The sequence below is a fragment of the Ruditapes philippinarum genome, unplaced genomic scaffold (genome assembly GCF_026571515.1).
Source record: "Ruditapes philippinarum isolate M1 unplaced genomic scaffold, ASM2657151v2 ctg195_1_1_1_1, whole genome shotgun sequence".
Taxonomy (NCBI): domain Eukaryota; kingdom Metazoa; phylum Mollusca; class Bivalvia; order Venerida; family Veneridae; genus Ruditapes; species Ruditapes philippinarum.
In genome coordinates this window covers 223,437-242,515 of record NW_026853905.1, presented here as the reverse complement: position 1 = coordinate 242,515, position 19,079 = coordinate 223,437, and the positions used below count along the sequence as shown (strand labels likewise).

Genomic DNA, 19,079 nt, shown 5'->3' with positions numbered 1-19,079 from the left:
GGGCAATAACTCCAAATTAGGATAAAAAAGAGTTATTGTTCTTATGCACTGCACATCTACCCATTGAGATCTATTCACCTACAAAATTTCATGTTGATATCTCTTATAGTTTTAGAGTTATGCCCCGGACAAGATTTTTCTATAAGGGGAGATAATTCAAAAACCGGGCAAAATAGAGTTATGATTCTTTGACACTGCACCCCCACTCAATGCCCTCTACCACTGTATGAAGTTTCAACACATTATCTCCAAGGGTTTTCAAGTTATGCTCCGGACAAGACAACAGACGGACGGACGGGCAGACGGATAAGGCGCCGACTATATGCTCCCCACGAAATTTTTCGGGGAGCATAAAAATGAACAAAGGGCAATTACTCCAAAATTAGGCAAGGCAGAGTTAAAAGTTTTTGTGCACTGCCCATCTACCCATTGTGACCTGTCTACCTTAAAAGTAGCAAAGTTTCATGTTGATATCTCTGATAGTTTTAGAGTTATGTCACGGACAAGATTTTTATACAAGAGCTGTCCGTAAGACAGCGCGCTCGACTTTTTTATTGCTTGCCAATAAAAAAAGTTTTTGCAGTAAAAGGCAATACAAGAATCTCTGTATTTTTAAAGTGAACAATGGCCATGAGCATTAAGAAATATTTTAGTGAAATTATTTTACTGAATTGGTGTGATACCCTTGAACACTGCAGCAAAGTTTTGAAATGTTTAAGTCAAAAGAGGGCTGGTAAGAAAGAAAAAAAAACTGAGTTGAGCCTTAAATAAATTTAATTCTAAGTCGATAAAAGGCCTTAATTTTTAAAACAAATCCTTGACAGAGTTACCTTCTCTTGCGTACAGATGGGGGTAATGATGTGAAATAGCATTAAAAGTTTCAAAGCAATATCTCAAAGGGTTAAGGCAATAAGTGGATTTTACCCATATTCAATGTATTTTCTAAGTCAAAAAGGGGCATAATTTCTGTCAAAAACCTTGACAGAGTTATGTCCTCTTGTCTGTTGATGAAGGTCGTGATGGTAAACAAGTATGGTCAGTTTCAAAGCAATACCTCCAATGGTTTTGAAATAAAGTGAGGTGGTACAAAAAACTTAACCAAGCTCAATACACTTTCTAAGTCAAAAAAGGGCCATAATTCTGTCAAAAACCTTGACAGAGTTATGTACTCTTGTCTGTAGATGGAGGTTATGATGGTGAACAAGTATGGTAAGTTTCAAAGCCATACTTGTAATACTTCTGAAATAAAGTGGGGTGGTACGAAAAACTTAACCAAGGTGTGACGCCGACGCCGACGCCGGGGCGAGTAGGATAGCTCCCCTTTTCATAGAAAAGTCGAGCTAAAAAGGGAAGATAATTCAAAAATGGGGCATAATAGAGTTATGGTTCTTTGTCACTGCACTCCACCTCAATGCCTTCTGCCACTGTGTGAAGTTAAAACAAATTATCTCCAAGGGTTTTCAAGTTATGCTCCGGACAAGACAACAATGGACAGACGGACGGACATACTTACGAAATGGTACTTATGTGGCTTTCCTTTGATCTTTTTAGCCATTTTTAGTCACACAAGGCTTAGAAAAAGACACACAAGTAAAAATGGAATGAATAGGATCAAAGAGAATTTACTGTTACCCATTGGTACGACAAGGCGGCGACTATATGCTCTCCCTTTTGGGAGCATAAAAAGTCAAATGTGCCATCCCTTGCAACAGGTCTTGTTTGAACATGAAATTATTTTTGGCATGTACAACATATTAGCATAAGGGAGATAACCACCTGCACAATATACAACAATAACTGAAGCAAAAATTATCTGATCATACACCAGATTTATTTTATTCTGAGAGAAATTTCAATATAAATTTCATAGCTTAAAAAACAAACTAATTCACTTCATGATCATGATGTAATCAAAACAAGCAACAATATTTTTCACAATAAAACAAAACAAATTCATAAAAATCATGAAACATTCAAAATAAATATGTCATTAACAAATAATCAAATGAAAAAGGTATGACGAAATACTCTAGATGGAAAAAGTCTACATAAAGACTACCATAGTTAAAAAAGGCCTAATGAAAGCCTATTTCATTTATTTATGCTCTATAAGTAACTAGTACCCAAGGGCACCATGGCACCCTACATGAAGCAAAATTTAAAAGTTTTTTGTCAAATATTCAAAATGGTATAATGGAATAATCAGTCATATTTAAAAAAACATACATTAATAATTAACCTTTTCCCTCAAATAAGCGTGTTTTGACGGCTTTTTGCCCCCCCCCCCTTTTTAGGCCTCAAACAGTAAAGAAATGCCCTATTTAGGCCCCAAACACTGGTTTTCGTTTGAGAAATGTTGTTAAAAAAGTGACCACTTTTTCGGCGCCGTCCCCCATCCAAATGTTACATCAGGGGGTTGCCAGAAGGGGGATGAGCCCCCTTCTGTTTGGGGGGTTTGAAGTGGGGCGGAGTCCCCCTCATCGCCAAGAAAATTTTGGACATGTGACAGGCTAAAAATGGCCTCAGGTCGATCTTAGGGTAACTAGTAACCGACGCTGAAAAGCCTTTTACTCTATCTCAATTCATTGAGAAGTTAATTGAAGCACTTTGAAATCAGTTTTGATGGAAAAAAACAATGCAAAATAGTGATTTTTGGCAATTTTGAGACATCCCCCCATTGCCATGGTAACAGGAAATTTACGATTGAGCATGCTGTTACAGAGGCAGGCTATGGTGTAGTCAACATTTGGGCCAAGTTTCACCAGTATTGAAGCATTTTTCATAGTTTCATAGCAGTTTGAACTTGTTACAGGAGGCTTTTCAATGAAAACGGCCATTTTTCGCAATATGCTCATGGGGTAAAGGGTTAAAGTAATCTTATTGCTCATGGGGTAAAAGGTTAAAGTAAACTTATCTGAAATTTATACTTTGCATTGTAAAACAGCTATAAGTAAATCCTTTATAACACTGCCTAGGTCATACATAACTGGTGGAGGCAGACCTCAGATTCAGGTGCTACTTTGTGCATTATTTCAGGCACAATCTGGCACCAGAGTTGAACCTTCAACCTTCCTTAAACCCTTGATACTCATAGCTTCCTCACTTGGAAAGAATGATCTGAAGTCTGAGATGGGATTCAAACCCACAGAAGTGAGGGGCAAGTGATTTAAGTCAGCAACCTTAACCACTTGGCCAAGAAGACCCTGCCATTTTAAAGACTTGAACTTTGCTGATCCATTACACTTGGCTCGCTGGGGTCACTGTTTGACCATGGAAGTCAGTTTTATACCTCTAAGAACACTGATGTATCCTTTTAAATGGATGTCTGACATGACCTCTGCAATCACTTGTTTTCTTAAGCACAGCTTCAACTGTCTTATCAAAATATTAAATTAACATAATTCAAACCAGAACATACATAATTGTATGAATTTTTAGTCTTGAGCACCATGCCAGCATTGTTTACCACATATTGTTTTTTGAGGTTCAAGTCTTTAAGAAGTATCTATCCTCACACATAGCCTACTGACATAATTAAGATTTTGCGACCTCCCGTACATCAATTTAATCTGCCGACTACTTTTGTATAGTCCGAACTGCTCACAAAAACACTAAAATCACAGTTCATAGAACTTTCCGAGGCCTTACACTAATCAACCAGCAGAATGCTGCTTTGCAGTAATAAACTATCTACTAGTACTATCACATATGTAACATTACTTTCTTTGCATAAATCACCTTTATGTATTGCCCTGTCTTCATGTGTACCCTCTTTTAAATAAAGACATCTTTAAATTCTGTTTGCTTTAAGCAACTGTTTAGAATATGTAGCTTTAAGCAACTGTTCAAAACTTTGGACTGTCTTCAGTCAGTTCAGCCTATATTGTCTTATAGACTTGGTATCCACAGATATCTCCACCTCAGTATCTTTTGATAATGTAGTACACAATGGCTCCAAACACTGAAAAACAAGAAGTATATAAAGTTTTCATTTCTGAAAGTACTATGATATCAACTGTATAAAACAATAGCTTTTCATTATTTCAGACATAAGCGGGTTCAGGAGTGGAATCACTGACTTTCTGTTATGAAAGAATCCAAAGTTCCTTGCAAGATTCAACACAATATAGTAGGAGGCAAGTAATTTGAAATCAGCAACCATAACAACATAGGTACTAAATCTACCTATGCACCTGCAAGGGATTAGTATCTAACTAAAAACAGACCAATACTAACCTGAAAACCCTAGGTCTAGGACATGAATCATTCATTAAAAACTGTAGAATAGCAAAAGTATAATAATTTTTTCCCCTTGTTTCATCAAGGTCGAAGGATTAAAAACAAATTTCAACGACTTACATTGAACAAAAATTCTTATAATGCTTTTTTCTTTAATTAAGAATACTAAATAATAATGTAGTTGAGTGCAGGTGTAATTTACAGCGCTGCAATAAGTGGAATTGCTTCTCTTTTATTAATAAACAAGTGACAGCAAATGTCCCACAGTTCTGTAAAAGTTTGGTTGAACTTAAAATCGTCTCAGAAATGTTGAGAGGATCAAGTTGCAAAGTGAGTATATTTTCATACATGTACAAATAGTACAAAAGACAAATTTTGGGTAACATTGTCCTCTGAAAGTTTGCTTGAAATCCTTAAGGAAATGTAGAATAAGTTGCATACATTAGAATATTCTTCTATACTGCCTATGTGAGAAAAAACTCAAGAGGGCTATGATTCTGCCAAAAATGTTTAAGACACAAAACTCTTACAATATGCACAAAGGTATTGATGGTAATAGTTCTTTGAAATTCCTTGAGAAATGTATGGTGATGCACACAAAGAAATTTTCACCAATCTTGTATCTTGCATAAAGTTAAGCCAGATTTTTTTTGAAAACCTAGTTAAAATGAAACATATTAATTAACCTTTTTTTATCCATTTTTTATCAGCTATCTGAAGGGTTCAAGTTTTCCGACTTTGTAGCTTCTGGACTTGTGTTACTGTTTTCAGGTGCCGACTCATCTTCTACTTTTTTAACACTAAACCAGTTATCTCCCCCTATTTTCACACGATATTTTTTAACGTTTGTCTGCTCTCCTGTCATAATAAACCTTACTTGTTCAGCTGAAAGAAAATTAATAGACAAATGACCTTCAATATATCTTAAGATAATTAATGGTGTCTTAAACTTATAGATAAATATTTTTAAAGAAAATACAATGTTTGGTAGCCTTTATAGATAATAATTTCATCATATATCAAATTATCAATAGAACTATGACTACGCCACTACGGTATGTTATTTTGCTCAGCACCTTGTGCTTTTACTACATACGTGTACATATCATATAATTGGAAACTTATAGGAATGTGATTATGTGCATTTGCATATGATGACAACATTGATTAAAAAGATTAAGTAAGAAACTAACTGTCCTAATCCATGCTTTAATATACATGGCTCTTTAAAGGTAACTTCAAATATGGTTTGTCTTAATGACAGAACTTTTTCCCTTCAAGCTATATAATTAAGACTCATGATAAGTATCTTTCTATTTGAAAAAAAAAACTATTTCTTATATAAAGTTATGTCTTATATACATTCTCTTATATATTTAAACTGACAGTCTGACTGCTCATTGAATTGATTGGACATTCAAATTAAAATCAATGCATACACTCTCCAGTATGAATATAACTGAAAGACTGTAGACCTTTGACATGACACTGTACATTATATTAGTAAATGAACTTAGTTAATCACAATGTAAAGAACTATCGGTAAAAATAAGTTAGATTTACCGTAGTTGATAAGTCATTGGAGGGTACTACAAGCCTCAAGAACTAGACCCAGAAAGCTTTCTGAAATTCTCAAAACCGCTTGAAAAGATCAAAAAAAGATTCACAAATATCTGGGTGGTGGGGACTTGAACCTTCCAAAGATGGACTGGGACACTTCCAGTCCATCCCAGTTTTGTGAACACCCTCCCTTCTATAATTATACCTATATACAGGTCATAGAAACCTTCAACTAATAAGAACTATGCCAACCTCACCCAAATGGTCAATCTCTCTACTTGATGATTTATTTCTCACTACAAATCCCACTCTAGTTAACCAGGTCCATATCCTCACAGGCATCATGCCATCAGTAGTGACCACATTGTTGGAGTGAAAGTCAATACAATCAGCACGGATAAATTTACCAACAGCCTCATATGATTCCGCTTTATAAACAAGAGCCTGTCAAACCCATTGATGCTCCCCCAAAAGGTTTTGGACTCAGAGAAATAATTTCTTGTTGATATCTCTAGAAATTTGGACTTCAAGGTAAGCAGGTAAGGACAGACAAATAAGTTATTCTGTCCCAGGTAAGACAGAGATAAGGTACACTCTCTCCGTTGACTTGAACTCAGACATATGGATGCTACAGTACAGTAGGTTATTTCCTTTTCTACAAGATGTAGAGATCTATGTACAAAATTATATACAGATTGCAGGATACTCACAGTTTGATTTGTCTCCAAACTCTGGATGTTTTTCAGAAACAGTACTTTTCATGTATTTCCAAACACAATATCCCAATAGATTCCATCCGACAAAAAATTTAAGTATTTGACTAATAACACGATTCCTAGCTTTAGCTGATTTTGGATCACCGTAACGATACCTTCTCATTTTGACAGGCCGGTGTTGACATTGAACTCACGTGTACTTATACAAATTGTGTTCCGAATTGTGATTGGCTGTCAATCTGCGATGTTCATTTGGTAAACCAATTGTTTTCATTGTAACAAAAATGAGTCTGAGAAAGTTAAACGCTTGTTCCCGGGAAAAATGACAACTTTGTTGAAAGTACCAAATTTGACGAAAGAAATATCTTCTGAGTTGCATTTTATGCCAGCTGAAATACAGTACAACGGTTCTGCAAATGTTAAATCTTACTTTGAAACAAACATCCGAAAAAAGTCAGAGAATAGTAAGATTTAACTTTTTTTCACTACTTTTCGCGACCAGATTGAGAGCAGACAATCCTGTGTTAAATGTCTCCTCCACAATAACAAAATATTTTATTATCAACAATTCGTTCTATGAATTGTAGCATGGTTTCCGAGAAATTTTGAAAGGTTTTTCAAGAAGTCAAATATGCTGGTAGTCAGATTATTCTCTCCCTTAGTAACCAGTTCCTCTCCTGACGTTTCCTCCCTGGCGGTTCTCTCCCTATTTTTGGGTAGAACCGTCTGCACATTTGCAAATAAGCTGAGAGTTCCTTCCCATTTTTATGTATATTAATACATTGTTGTTGAAGTATTTAATTGTTAAATAAATGCATAAGTTTATTATTAATTCATATAAATTAGATTTTTTTTTTTTTAAATAAGAAAATTTTCTGTTTCATTTTATTACAGAAATGACAGCAAGTTTGAGAGGAAGACCTCTTCATGGAACTAAATTTGAAGTTCCCTCTGGGTATACAGGTAAAGAAAATATTTACATTTAAAGGTGTTTACCATTTAAACACAGAATTGAAATCGACTAAAATGGACATATAATTATATATGTGAATTATGTCAATTTCCAATGCTTTTTCAGCCCTGTGAAAATTAGCAACATAACTTGTTTAATATTTTATAAAAAATAATGAAATAATACATTTAAAGTAAGGCATGTATTATATATATGTAAATATGATTTTCATCATACAGTTCTGTTGGGAATGGTATATGTGTGATGAGACCTAAATAAACTATTTGAATGAAATTGTAATATTGATTATTTGACTTCTAATAATATTTTCTATATTTAATCTATTCATATACCCATAATCAGGCATTTTATTGAAATTGTGGATGTAAGGTACTTTTTGACCTTGTAAAAAATCTGGTCCAGTATTGAAATTGGCAAGAAGAAGAAAAATTGACAGGTGAGAAATTCGGTAGTTTTTGTCATCTCACTTGTAATAATTACTTTTATTCATGATTATCTCATACGTGATCAATATTAAATCTCCTAATCTTAAACTAATGAGATCCAAGAAATATTTTGCGGTGGCCTGACCAACACTATTGTTTCCATTTATACATCAGGTGTAATTTTTAATGAGTCAAAGAAGTCAGTTACTGAAGATGATGAGCGTGAACTTACAGCTACTGGAAGTTTTGATTCATTCAACTACTGGAATCTAGATAGAGAGCCAAGTCATGGTGACAGGTTACACCAGGCATTAACTTGGATTGATATAGCAAAAGCTGTAAGTTTATAAACCCTTACTACACTTAAATTCTAAAATGGCCATCATTCAATGTAGAAAAAAATGTTAACTATCATTTTTAATGAAAATTTGAAAATACATTGTATTGACCGACTGTAGAGGGAACAGTGCCGATCATGTTCAGATGTTATGGATGTGATATAGAATTTAAACATGAATGTAGTCTTGTACTTTGACACATGTCACTTTACTATATACATGCCAGGTTACTAAATACTAAAAGCTATTTTTAAAAGATTTTAATGTCAAAATAAACCTTATACATGTATTTTATACACCTGATATTAACTTCGGTTGTATTTTGGTATGACAAATGTCTGCTGGTCTGTTACTCACATCAATATCTGCTCAGTGACTTGATTACATTAGGTGTGCTGTCTTCATAATAATAAGGAAGGATGGTCATGCCCAGTAAATGATTTTGGAGGTCAAGGTCAAAGTAACACTATGTAAAATCCTTGTCCAATCAATAACTTTGATTACTTAAAAGCTTAGTAAAAGATAGTTTTGAAGAATAAATGTAAATCTAATCTGATAATAATATGATGAAACACGAATGTACACACATGTTCTGTAGTTAAATGATTTGTTTATATTTCAGTTACATTCTCCAGTAGATAACAGTTTGTCAGACAGCCAGGGATCATTGAAGTCAGAAGCATCAATTTAATATAACAAGAGTTCATTTTATGTGAGAAAAAAGAACATTGTTAATGCAATGACTATGAAGTCATCATGTAGGTTACAATATTTGTGTCTGTCAACAGTTAGAATGTTAAGATTTGTTGCCTTTGTTTAGTGCTAGTAACTTGCCCCTCGCTATAGTAGTGTCAGAGTAAGATCAAGGCACATATCTTCATTGCGTAGAAATCATTCATGATTAAATATACCTCATTGCTTTTTGCTATTTGAAGATTTAATTTTTTTATACAGTATATTTTAATTTAATTAAGGAAATGAATTTCAAACCAGTCAGTATAAAGTCATACATTAATATTTAGTATATACATGTATTATATTTTAAGAAATTATTGTGTTTAAATTTTTTGTAAGGTTTGAAAATAACAGGAATATACTTATAAAAAGTTTTGTTTATGAAAGAATAACTTTATTGTGTTTTTCTTTTTAAAACAAAATATAACTTTAAAAATTTGCATAATATGCCATTGTTGGATATAAGTGTGAAAACAAAGAATAAGAATTTCATGGAATATCTTTGAAAAATGAAGTAAATATTTTTCACATTGAAGATTAGACATTTTAATTATATTACTGCCATATAATTTTCATTTCTGATATTCATGAAGAAATTCTTAAATAGTTAAAATGTTTGCAGGTTATATTGACAAATTGCTAAATTTCAGCACTTACCAAACATGCTAAAGAACATACTGGGTTACGGTAACTATGATGTAGTATGATGAGGTAGTCTGTTGTAACGTATCATCATGTATACACAGATTAGGGCATTAAATCTAAAGTGACATTTTTTTTCAAAGTCACATGTTCAAGAAGAGTGTTCTTTGAACAGAACAGAACATAGAAGATAGAATTTTTTTTTGCCAAAGAAATTGATTCATTTTACATGTATCTAGGATATTCAGAGTGCATTTAATTGACTCACATTAGTGTTTGTCTGTTTGTTTTTATCTTCATTAACCACATGAAATGTTACAGAATGATGTCTTAGGAATAAAATTGTAGATCACTGTTTATGATCCATAACCCTTGCAAGGATTTTGATTTCATTAAACCTAGAAGGCATTTGCACTTGCATTCTGGTTTGTAATTAAAATCCACTGACCATGACTAAATGATTTATTTTACAATTTCTGAATTTTTAAGGCTTTTACTATAAAGAACTGACAACATTCGAGTGCTATCTGACTGATCTGATGTATATAGATAAATATTATGGAAAAACTGTCAAAATAATAAGAGGCCTATGAAATGAAGGTTATGGCAAATGTGTGAATGTTTTGTTTTGATTACCATATTTTGTGTTCTTTTTTAATTAAACTGTGTTCAAATAAATTATATTTTACATATATACTATTGACTCTGTTTCATTTCACATCCTTTTAATATTTAAAGCACATAACTGTGTGGATTGACTCTGTTTCATTTCACATCCTTTCAATATTTAAAGCACATAATTGTGTGGCAGTATAACACTCAACATTTTAAGCACCAAAGCACAATGTGCTAATGATGAGCTTACCAATATGAGATTGCTTATTCTTAAACCACTTGGTCAATTTTATTTTCATAGGGCAACATTTTTTTAAAGTTATAATTTTCTTCCATTAGCTTTGGAGTACAAAATTATTTAATGCCAATATTGATATTTTCAGGTTGAGTTCTTGCCCATAGGATTAAAACAATACATGTTAACCCCAGACTTTGAAACTCAGCGGTTAGGCAGGGAGGGGTCTCAGTGGTTAAGGTTTCTGACAGAATCATTGCTGTGGGTTTGATTCCTCCTAGGGAAGTTTAATTATTTCATATGACGAAGCTAGCAAGCTTACTGACTGTCTATGATTCTAGTCAAGTGCCTGTTTGTGCCTAAAATAATGAAAGGTCACTGGGGGTACACTCAAAACTTGCCATCTGACCATTACAATATAACATTTCAATAGGATTGTAGGATTTAAGAAAAAAATAACAAAGATTCAAGTATAATAACCATCTAATAATATCAATATAATAACAACAACAGTTTATACATAAGGCACTTGTCATGGTCCACTAAACTAGTGATACAACACTGAACACAACCTTTAACACCAATTACTAATCACTTAAGACAATGTGGCTGTTATTTAATTTTACTTAAACGTGTATACACTGGTAATTCATTTCAATTTTTGCATAAATCAGTTTTTGAAACTTTTTTTTTTTAATCTATTTTAACTACCTAATCTTAGTAATAATATAATATGTTACATCATGAATTATGACAGCCACATTATCTTAAATTATCTATAACACAACAATATAAATGGATACAAATTAAAATAATCCCAAATAACCGGTATCTTAAATAATGTATAAATGTGTACTTAATACTTATCATAATATTAATCCCACTGAATCATAATAGAAATAAAAATTCTGTATTTGCCCTCATTTTCAGTTCTATAGCTTATGTATAACTTATAACACCTTTGCGATATTCTAGCAAAAAATAATGGCTAAACTTAACAAACAAACACTGGTCACATGATCAATATAAAGAACCACGAAGGAGTTTTTTGTGTGTTTTACCTTTAGTATTAAATGATATACATGCATGTCATCCACATTGCAATTTATTGTTGTTTACATTTAATTTGTTAGTAATGAAATTTGGTTGCACATGTGGCTGTTGCACAATTCAATGCAAACCTATTTTATTTAATCCAAACCCTATGAAGAACCTTAGGTGTTGCCTAATTCTGGGCCCTTGTAATATGATTTTGTAAAAGTATTTAGTGTTGACAAAAACTTATTAAAAACTTAAGTTAGAATATGCATTGGTCCCAGTATAGAACCAGTAGAAAAAAACTTCAGCTCCATTATTCAACAAGAGGATTGAAAACACCTGCATGTCAGATGATTTGTGTTTCTGTGCTTTGAACTAATGCCCATAGCTAATTAAAATAAGAATATAAAAAGTCTCATCAGCTTACAGTCTAGAATTTGCTCAGACTACAAAGATTGGTGCCATAGGACTAATTATCATTTCTAGTGTTTTTTTACTGCTTAACTTTTTACTGCTTAACCCTTAACCTGCTGAATTTCTTAAATAGGCATGTCTAGGTTCCATTCTTTGAACTGTCCATTTCATGGATATCATGATGAAAAAATTTAAAGTTTGTCAAGCATAGTCAGACTGCAAGGGCATGCAGACTGGTCTAACTCTGCACTGGTGGCAAAGGCAAATTACTTTCCAATGTAGTAGTTTAAGGGCTGATCGGTATACAGTTTTTACATTTCATATTAAATTCACAATTACAAACATTAAAACCCTCTTTAAAATAAAATCATATTTTGTATCCCACAGCTTTATGCAAGTATAAAATACATAAAAAATAGTTTTGATTCTTTATGCCAAGTTTGATTTCTGGGGATTTAATAATTTAAAGACAAAAACTTAACATAAATTCTGAAATTTCGTTGATCATACCCTAATGAGGTAATAATGCAAATTAATCTCAATTTCTTGTTCATAAATGCACTGGTTTTTACTAAACAAGGAGTGGGTAAATTACTCCATGTTGCGGAGCACCTATTTACAACCAGAATAATAAGTCTACGCCTGAAAAAATTAGTTCCACTAATCATTAAAGCTTTTGATAAATAATTATACTAAATAAGAACATAATATATATAGTATCTATATTATTACTCTTGAGCTAAAATATATTTTCTTCAGAAACAAGCTTTATAAAATAAGTATAAACTAATCACCAACACATAATTCATCCACAAAACGGAAGAAAATAGTCTGTGTAAAAGACATGTATAGAATTAACCTAGTCGAGCTGTATACAACACAACATCTACAACAGATAACATAAAGAAAATTTTGGCCAAAGTTGTTAAAAAAAGCCTTAAAAATACTAACAAATTCTCAATCCGTAAAAAAGTGTGATTAAAAAATTACTATTTAGTACAATTACTAACAGTGTTACTCTCTTATCCTATACTTTTGTACTTAAAACTTAATAACTATGTCGTATCAGAAGAGTTAATTTGTGATACTGAATTTGAACCAGCCAAAGTTTAGAATTGTTTATCTTCCTAATAAACACAAACACATTAATTTGTAAACAAAATGTTATTTTAAGGGATTTCAAAACCAAAATGCTAATATATATCGGGCAATTAACATCACAGGGTGAGAAAAATGTGCAGCCAGACTGCAGAAAGTCTTTCGTTGTATCCAGTTATGTATAATATAAGTTTGTAAAACACTTTAGATATGTTAACTAAACACAATTATGCAATAAATACTCTATTTCAAGATCATTCACATTACATCAGATCATAAAATACTATATAATATTATAGATATGTGTTTTAAATAGATATATGATTGTACCCTGTTATAACTGATGACAGTTTCAAGACCGAATATTACAGTCTTTACAATATCACCCTGTCCCCTTCATTCAATTGTCTAATCCTTCAAAGAGGCATACACCTTTTCTTTCTTAAATACAATTTCTTTTTTTTTTCTATATAACTATAGACTTTAATGGTAACAGTATCATAAAAACATTGGCAATAAGTAAATTTCAGGAAAGTCGCACTTACATTCACTGAAGAGAAAGATAAACATTCATAACTTTAACAGAATAATGGCACTGTAAAAAAATTAAGGTATCAATTTTTAAGTTAGTCTCAATACAAAACTACATTTCTTTGTCAATTGAGCTTAGGTATCTTCAGTCTATCTATTTTATTAAAAAAAACAACAACAAACTAGAAATGTGTCCATAGGACACGGGTGCCCCCACCGCGACACTGTTCTGTCAATCTTTTTACTAAGTCAAGGGAAATAACTCTACAAATACTGGATAAATCCACAAGCCAAACCCCAGGTGCAAATCTAAAATATGCTGAGCAACCTGCCTATAAGGTTTATTGACTATGTCAAATCCTTTTTGAGAAACTTGCGACACAAGTTGAAAATTGCAAAAATTTTCTACGTGAAGGGCAATAACTCTAAAAATACTAAATAAATCCAGACGAAAATACCTGGTGCACAACTGCACATGCTGATCAATATTCCTGTAAAGTTACATGACTCTACGTCAAATACTTTTTGAGTTATGTGCGACACATGTTGAAAATTGCAAAATTTTACTAAGTCAAGGGCAATAACTCTGAAAATACTAAAAATATCCAGACGAAAAATACCCAGGTGCACAACTGCACATGCTGATCAACATTCCTGTAAAGTTTCATGACTCTAGGTCAAATACTTTTTGAGTTATGTGCGACACAAGTTAAAAATTGCAAAATTTTACTAAGTCAAGGGCAATAACTCTAAAAATACTAAAAATATGCACACGAAAATACCCAGGTGCACAACTACACATGCTGATCAACATTCCTGTAAAGTTTCATGACTCTAGGTCAAATACTTTTTGAGTTACATGCGACACAAGTTGAAAATTGCAAAATTTTACTAACTCAAGGGCAATAACTCTGAAAATACTAAAAATATCCAGACGAAAATACCCAGGTGCACAACTACACATGCTGATCAACATTCCTGTAAAGTTTCATGACTCTAGGTCAAATACTTTTTGAGTTACATGCGACACAAGTTGAAAATTGCAAAATTTTACTAAGTCAAGGGCAATAACTCTGAAAATACTAAAAATATCTAGACAAAATATCTAGGTGCACAACTACACATGCTGATCAACATTCCTGTAAAGTTTCATGACTGTAGGTCAAATACTTTTGGTGTTACATGCGACACAAGTTGAAAATTGCCAAATTTACTAAGTCAAGGGCAATAACTCTGAAAATACTAAAAATATCCAGACGAAAATACCCAGGTGCACAACTACACATGCTGATCAACATTCCTGTAAAGTTTCATGACTCTAGGTCAAATACTTTTGGAGTTACATGCGACACAAGTTGAAAATTGCCAAATTTTACTAAGTCAAGGGCAATAACTCTGAAAATACTAAAAATATCCAGACCAAAATACCCAGGTGCACAACTACACATGCTGATCAACATTCCTGTAAAGTTTCATGACTATAGGCCAAATACTTTTTGAGTTACGTGCGACACAAAAGTGAACGGACGGACGGACGGAAGGACGGACGGACAGACGGACGGACGGAAGGACGGACGGACAAGGGTAAATCTAAATGCCCGCCACTAATGTGGGGGCACAAAAAACAACACACAACCAACCCTAAAATGCTACCTAGACAACCAGATAAAACGATCTTTAATGGACTTTTAATAGAGTAACATTAACAGACAAATCAGTATAAAACTGAATATGTTTATCATTGGCTTTAATGTAATATGCTATTATTTCTTCACTGCCTAGACTTATGTACATACATACTTACTGACTCACTATCTTGGCAAATGGATACAATTAACCCAAAGTAAAATGCTGAGTAAAACAATATCCCCTCAAATACATGTATATATATGCAGTGACTAGGTAATTAATTTTATTTATCACATACCCGTGCCGATTTTGCAACTCTGTGAAAATAGTATTGCACTGCTGTGCATACATTTTGACACAATATCATTTGCGTTATACAAACATTGTGTAAAGACACGCTAAATGTTAGCGTTACACAACAGACATGTCTGAGAAAAATAGATTCTTTTGCACTTTAAGCAGTCTCCTTTTTGGGTATGTGATAAATAGAATATTATATTCGTGTAGGTTCATTACTGAATTGTTTGAACTCGTTGAATAAAGTAATATTTTGCTCTCTCATTCAAAAATTCAGTAATGAATTTACACCCATTCAATATCCTCTATGTACTAAATATTTAAAAGATACAAAATGAATCATACACAATATGTCTGATACAAATGTTGAATAATGACGAGACACAAAAACAAAATGCAGGAAAAAATGAACTGCTTAAAGGTTGCTCATCAAATTTTCAAAATAATTAGCCCTGGAATATCCATCGATGAAATGACTACAGCTGAAGCCTATGTAATGTTTAAGAGCCAAAAATACACAAATTATAAAACATTTGGTCCAAATAGATAAATAAATCACCAATATAAAACAATTTGTAAATAATAAATGCCTCAAGGGATATATAATTGGTCAGTAAAGCTTAAAAATGTTTTGTTGTTTTTTTTTCACATAAAAACATCAAAATGTATGATAATGAATACTAATCATATATTAAACATGAGATGACAGAGTGCTTGACTATTCTCAGTGCTTGACAGTAAGAAAAGAGGCATAACTCTGTAAAAAGGTAACTCAAGAGACCTGTGTCCATCATGTAAAATATTTACTTTTCAAATAGCAAAAGTGTGTGAAGTTTCAGCCCATTCCTTCATTAGTTTTGGAGATACCAACTTGCATGCAAAATCTTAACCAAAGCATGTTGTTGATGCCAACAAGAGAATAAGACCCCTCACAATTCTTTGAATAGTTGAGCTAATGACATGCATACAATACAATACATAGCATCTGACAACCATAGCACCAATCTTCAACAATAAATGCTCATTTAAATGTACATTTGTATGTTGCAATTACCTTGTAAGTAGTGGAAGCACTGATTTGTGCCTGTCAAAACCTATTAATTCAACAAACTCCAAATAACTCATTAACCCTTGATCTTGTCTAACCTGTTAGGCTGTTACATTAACTTGTCTAGCTGTGAGTTTGTAAATGTCCATTTGTTATTGTAAGGGATCTCAATATTAAATCTACATTCAACAGTACAGAATCAGTCAGATTATATGTACCCTAGTCTTGATCCATACTTCTACCTCATGTTATTGCATATTATTTTCAACACCAAGATGATATGATATTGCTGAAAATCCATTAAATATCTAGCAAATAAGATATACATTTTAAATGCTTCTGGGATTAGAGAAATAAATGCATTTAACAAAATATGCTTTAAAAATACAGTAAAACTGAAAATAAAAGTCATAACACACAAAATGTTCAAGTTTTATCAAAAAAATTGAAATCATTAGCATTAAAACAAGTATCATAACTTATGATTCAATAAAACAAATGAAAATGTCTGGAAGACAAAAAAAACTATGCTTGGTGCAAAACAGTTTTATCTCCTGTTAGATTTATCATTTATATGACAAGGCATTTGTTGTTAATTCATGTAAAAATTTATTAAACAGGTTCAGAAAAATGTTCTGAAGCATGCCATACATTATCTTTTCTTATCAAGTTTCATAAACGTTTATATGAATTGACAACAAATGTTTGTCTGAATTAACAACACCTGTTTATATAAATTCACAACAAGAAACATGGCAATGCCATGAAACCAGGTTTTCTATTATCACCATTGTAGATAAATATGTTGTAGTTGAAATACAAATACAAGCAACAAATTGTAACTATGTGCAATGTAAATCATGAATAATGTAGGAGGAATTGCACACAGAAGAAGAATTCACTATATATTCTGTATAAGGAAAAAAAAACAAAGGGCCATAATAAGGTCAAAAATTATCCAATCACAAAACCCCGACAATACACGCCAGGGCACTTGATGACAAAGCTTCTGTGAAAGTTTGAACAAAATCCGTTAAGAAATGTAGGAGGAGTTGCGTACAGAAGAAATTGTTCACTATATATTCTGTGTAAGGAAAAAAAACAAAGGGTCATAATTAGGTCAAATATTATCTAATCACAAAACCCCGACAATATGCGCCAGGTCACTTGGTAACAAAGCTTCTGTGAAAGTTTGGTCAAAATCTGTGGAGAAATGTAGGAGGAGTTGAGCACAAATGAATTGTTCACTATATATTCTGTATAAGGAAACAAAAACAAAGGGCCATAATTAGGTCAAATATTATACAATCACAAAACCTTGACTATATGCCCCAGGGCACTTAATGACAAACCTTCTGTGAAAGTTTGGTTAAAATCCGTTGAGAAATGTAGGATTTGCGCACAGAAGAAATTGTTCAATATATATTCTATATCAGGAAAAAAAAACAAAGGGCCATAATTAGGTCAAACATTATCCAATCACAAAACCCCGACAATATGGGCCAGGGCACTTGATGACAAAAGTTCTGTGAAAGTTTGGTCAAAATACGTTGAGAAATGTAGGAGGAGTTGCATACAGAAGAAATAGTTCACTATATATTCTGTATAAGGAAAAAAACAAAGGGCCATAACTAGGTCAAATATTATCCAATCACAAAACCCGGACAATATGCGCCAGGGCACTTGATGACAAAGGTTCTGTGAAAGTTTGGTCAAAATCTGTAGAGAAATGTAGGAGGAGTTGAGCACAGAAGAAATTGTTTACGCCCGCCCGTCCTCCCGCACGCCGACATACCTCAATCTAATAACCAGTTTTTTCCTTCGGAAAACCTGGTTAATAAAAGTACTTAAGATTATTTTGGTCCACAGATAACATAATTTCTGTATAGAACTTCTGCATGAACTGATACCATCAGACAGATGACAAAATAGAAATTTCCATATAGAAAATCAGGGTCAGTTCCAGCTATTTTGAAAAAGCCCCCCACCCTAATCCCCCTGCTTAAATTTTGGGGGAGGGGGTAAGCAGCTTTTTGGGAAATTAGATAAATTTGAAATGTTTAAAAACTACATGTACCAGATACCATGGAGCTAAATATCTGTGCTATACATGACATTTAAGAGTTATATTCATGTATGATCACATAACCTGTTTCATCTTAGCAAGTCAAAACAGTTCAATATTTCTTAGAAGTTTACAGGCAAATATGCCCTGAAAATATATATATATATATAAAAAAAACTACCAAAATAGAACTTCAATTTTCCTTTTTTAAAAATCTTATCAGTTCCCATATATAAATTGACATAAAATTTGAATTTAATTGGTGAATTGCAAAGAATCACTGACAAATCATGGCGGCATTATGTGAATATTATATTTTACAAATGTTATATAAAAGAATAAATCTGTAAGCACTTTCCTGTGTAAACAATTGATGTCATGTGATAAAAAGGAGATACAACCATTTTGCACCAAGACCAAAAAATTCTATCACAGTTGTTAGTAAAATACATTCAGACATAAAACCAATTGTTCCCAGTTT

General features: G+C 32.7%; 1 protein-coding gene and 1 long non-coding RNA gene across 2 annotated transcripts; one reads left to right on the top strand and one right to left on the bottom strand.

Annotated features, from left to right (window-relative positions):
* Positions 1 to 1,648: 1,648 nt before the first annotated feature.
* Positions 1,649 to 6,702, bottom strand: LOC132738324 (uncharacterized). Its single transcript, XR_009626859.1, has 3 exons — positions 6,510 to 6,702; positions 4,926 to 5,124; positions 1,649 to 3,961 (listed from the first exon to the last, which is right to left on the bottom strand). It is a non-coding gene; the product is annotated as an uncharacterized LOC132738324 (long non-coding RNA).
* Positions 6,703 to 6,786: 84 nt separating this feature from the next.
* LOC132738323 (ribonuclease H2 subunit C-like) lies at positions 6,787 to 10,322 on the top strand. The gene is made up of 4 exons (XM_060725806.1): positions 6,787 to 6,979; positions 7,410 to 7,478; positions 8,088 to 8,251; positions 8,874 to 10,322. Exons 1-4 carry the CDS (start codon positions 6,838 to 6,840, stop codon positions 8,940 to 8,942), a joined length of 444 nt encoding a protein of 147 aa, XP_060581789.1. The 5' UTR covers positions 6,787 to 6,837; the 3' UTR covers positions 8,943 to 10,322.
* The last annotated feature ends 8,757 nt before the right edge of the window (positions 10,323 to 19,079 follow it).

Bases quoted from the DNA above. Each gene is read 5' to 3' on its own strand.
- LOC132738323 (XM_060725806.1), top strand. From the start codon at position 6,838: ATGACAACTTTGTTGAAAGTACCAAATTTGACGAAAGAAATATCTTCT. The intron at 6,980-7,409 runs GTAAGATTTAAC...ATTTTATTACAG, and splicing joins CCGAAAAAAGTCAGAGAATA to AAATGACAGCAAGTTTGAGA. The intron at 7,479-8,087 runs GTAAAGAAAATA...TTTATACATCAG, and splicing joins AGTTCCCTCTGGGTATACAG to GTGTAATTTTTAATGAGTCA.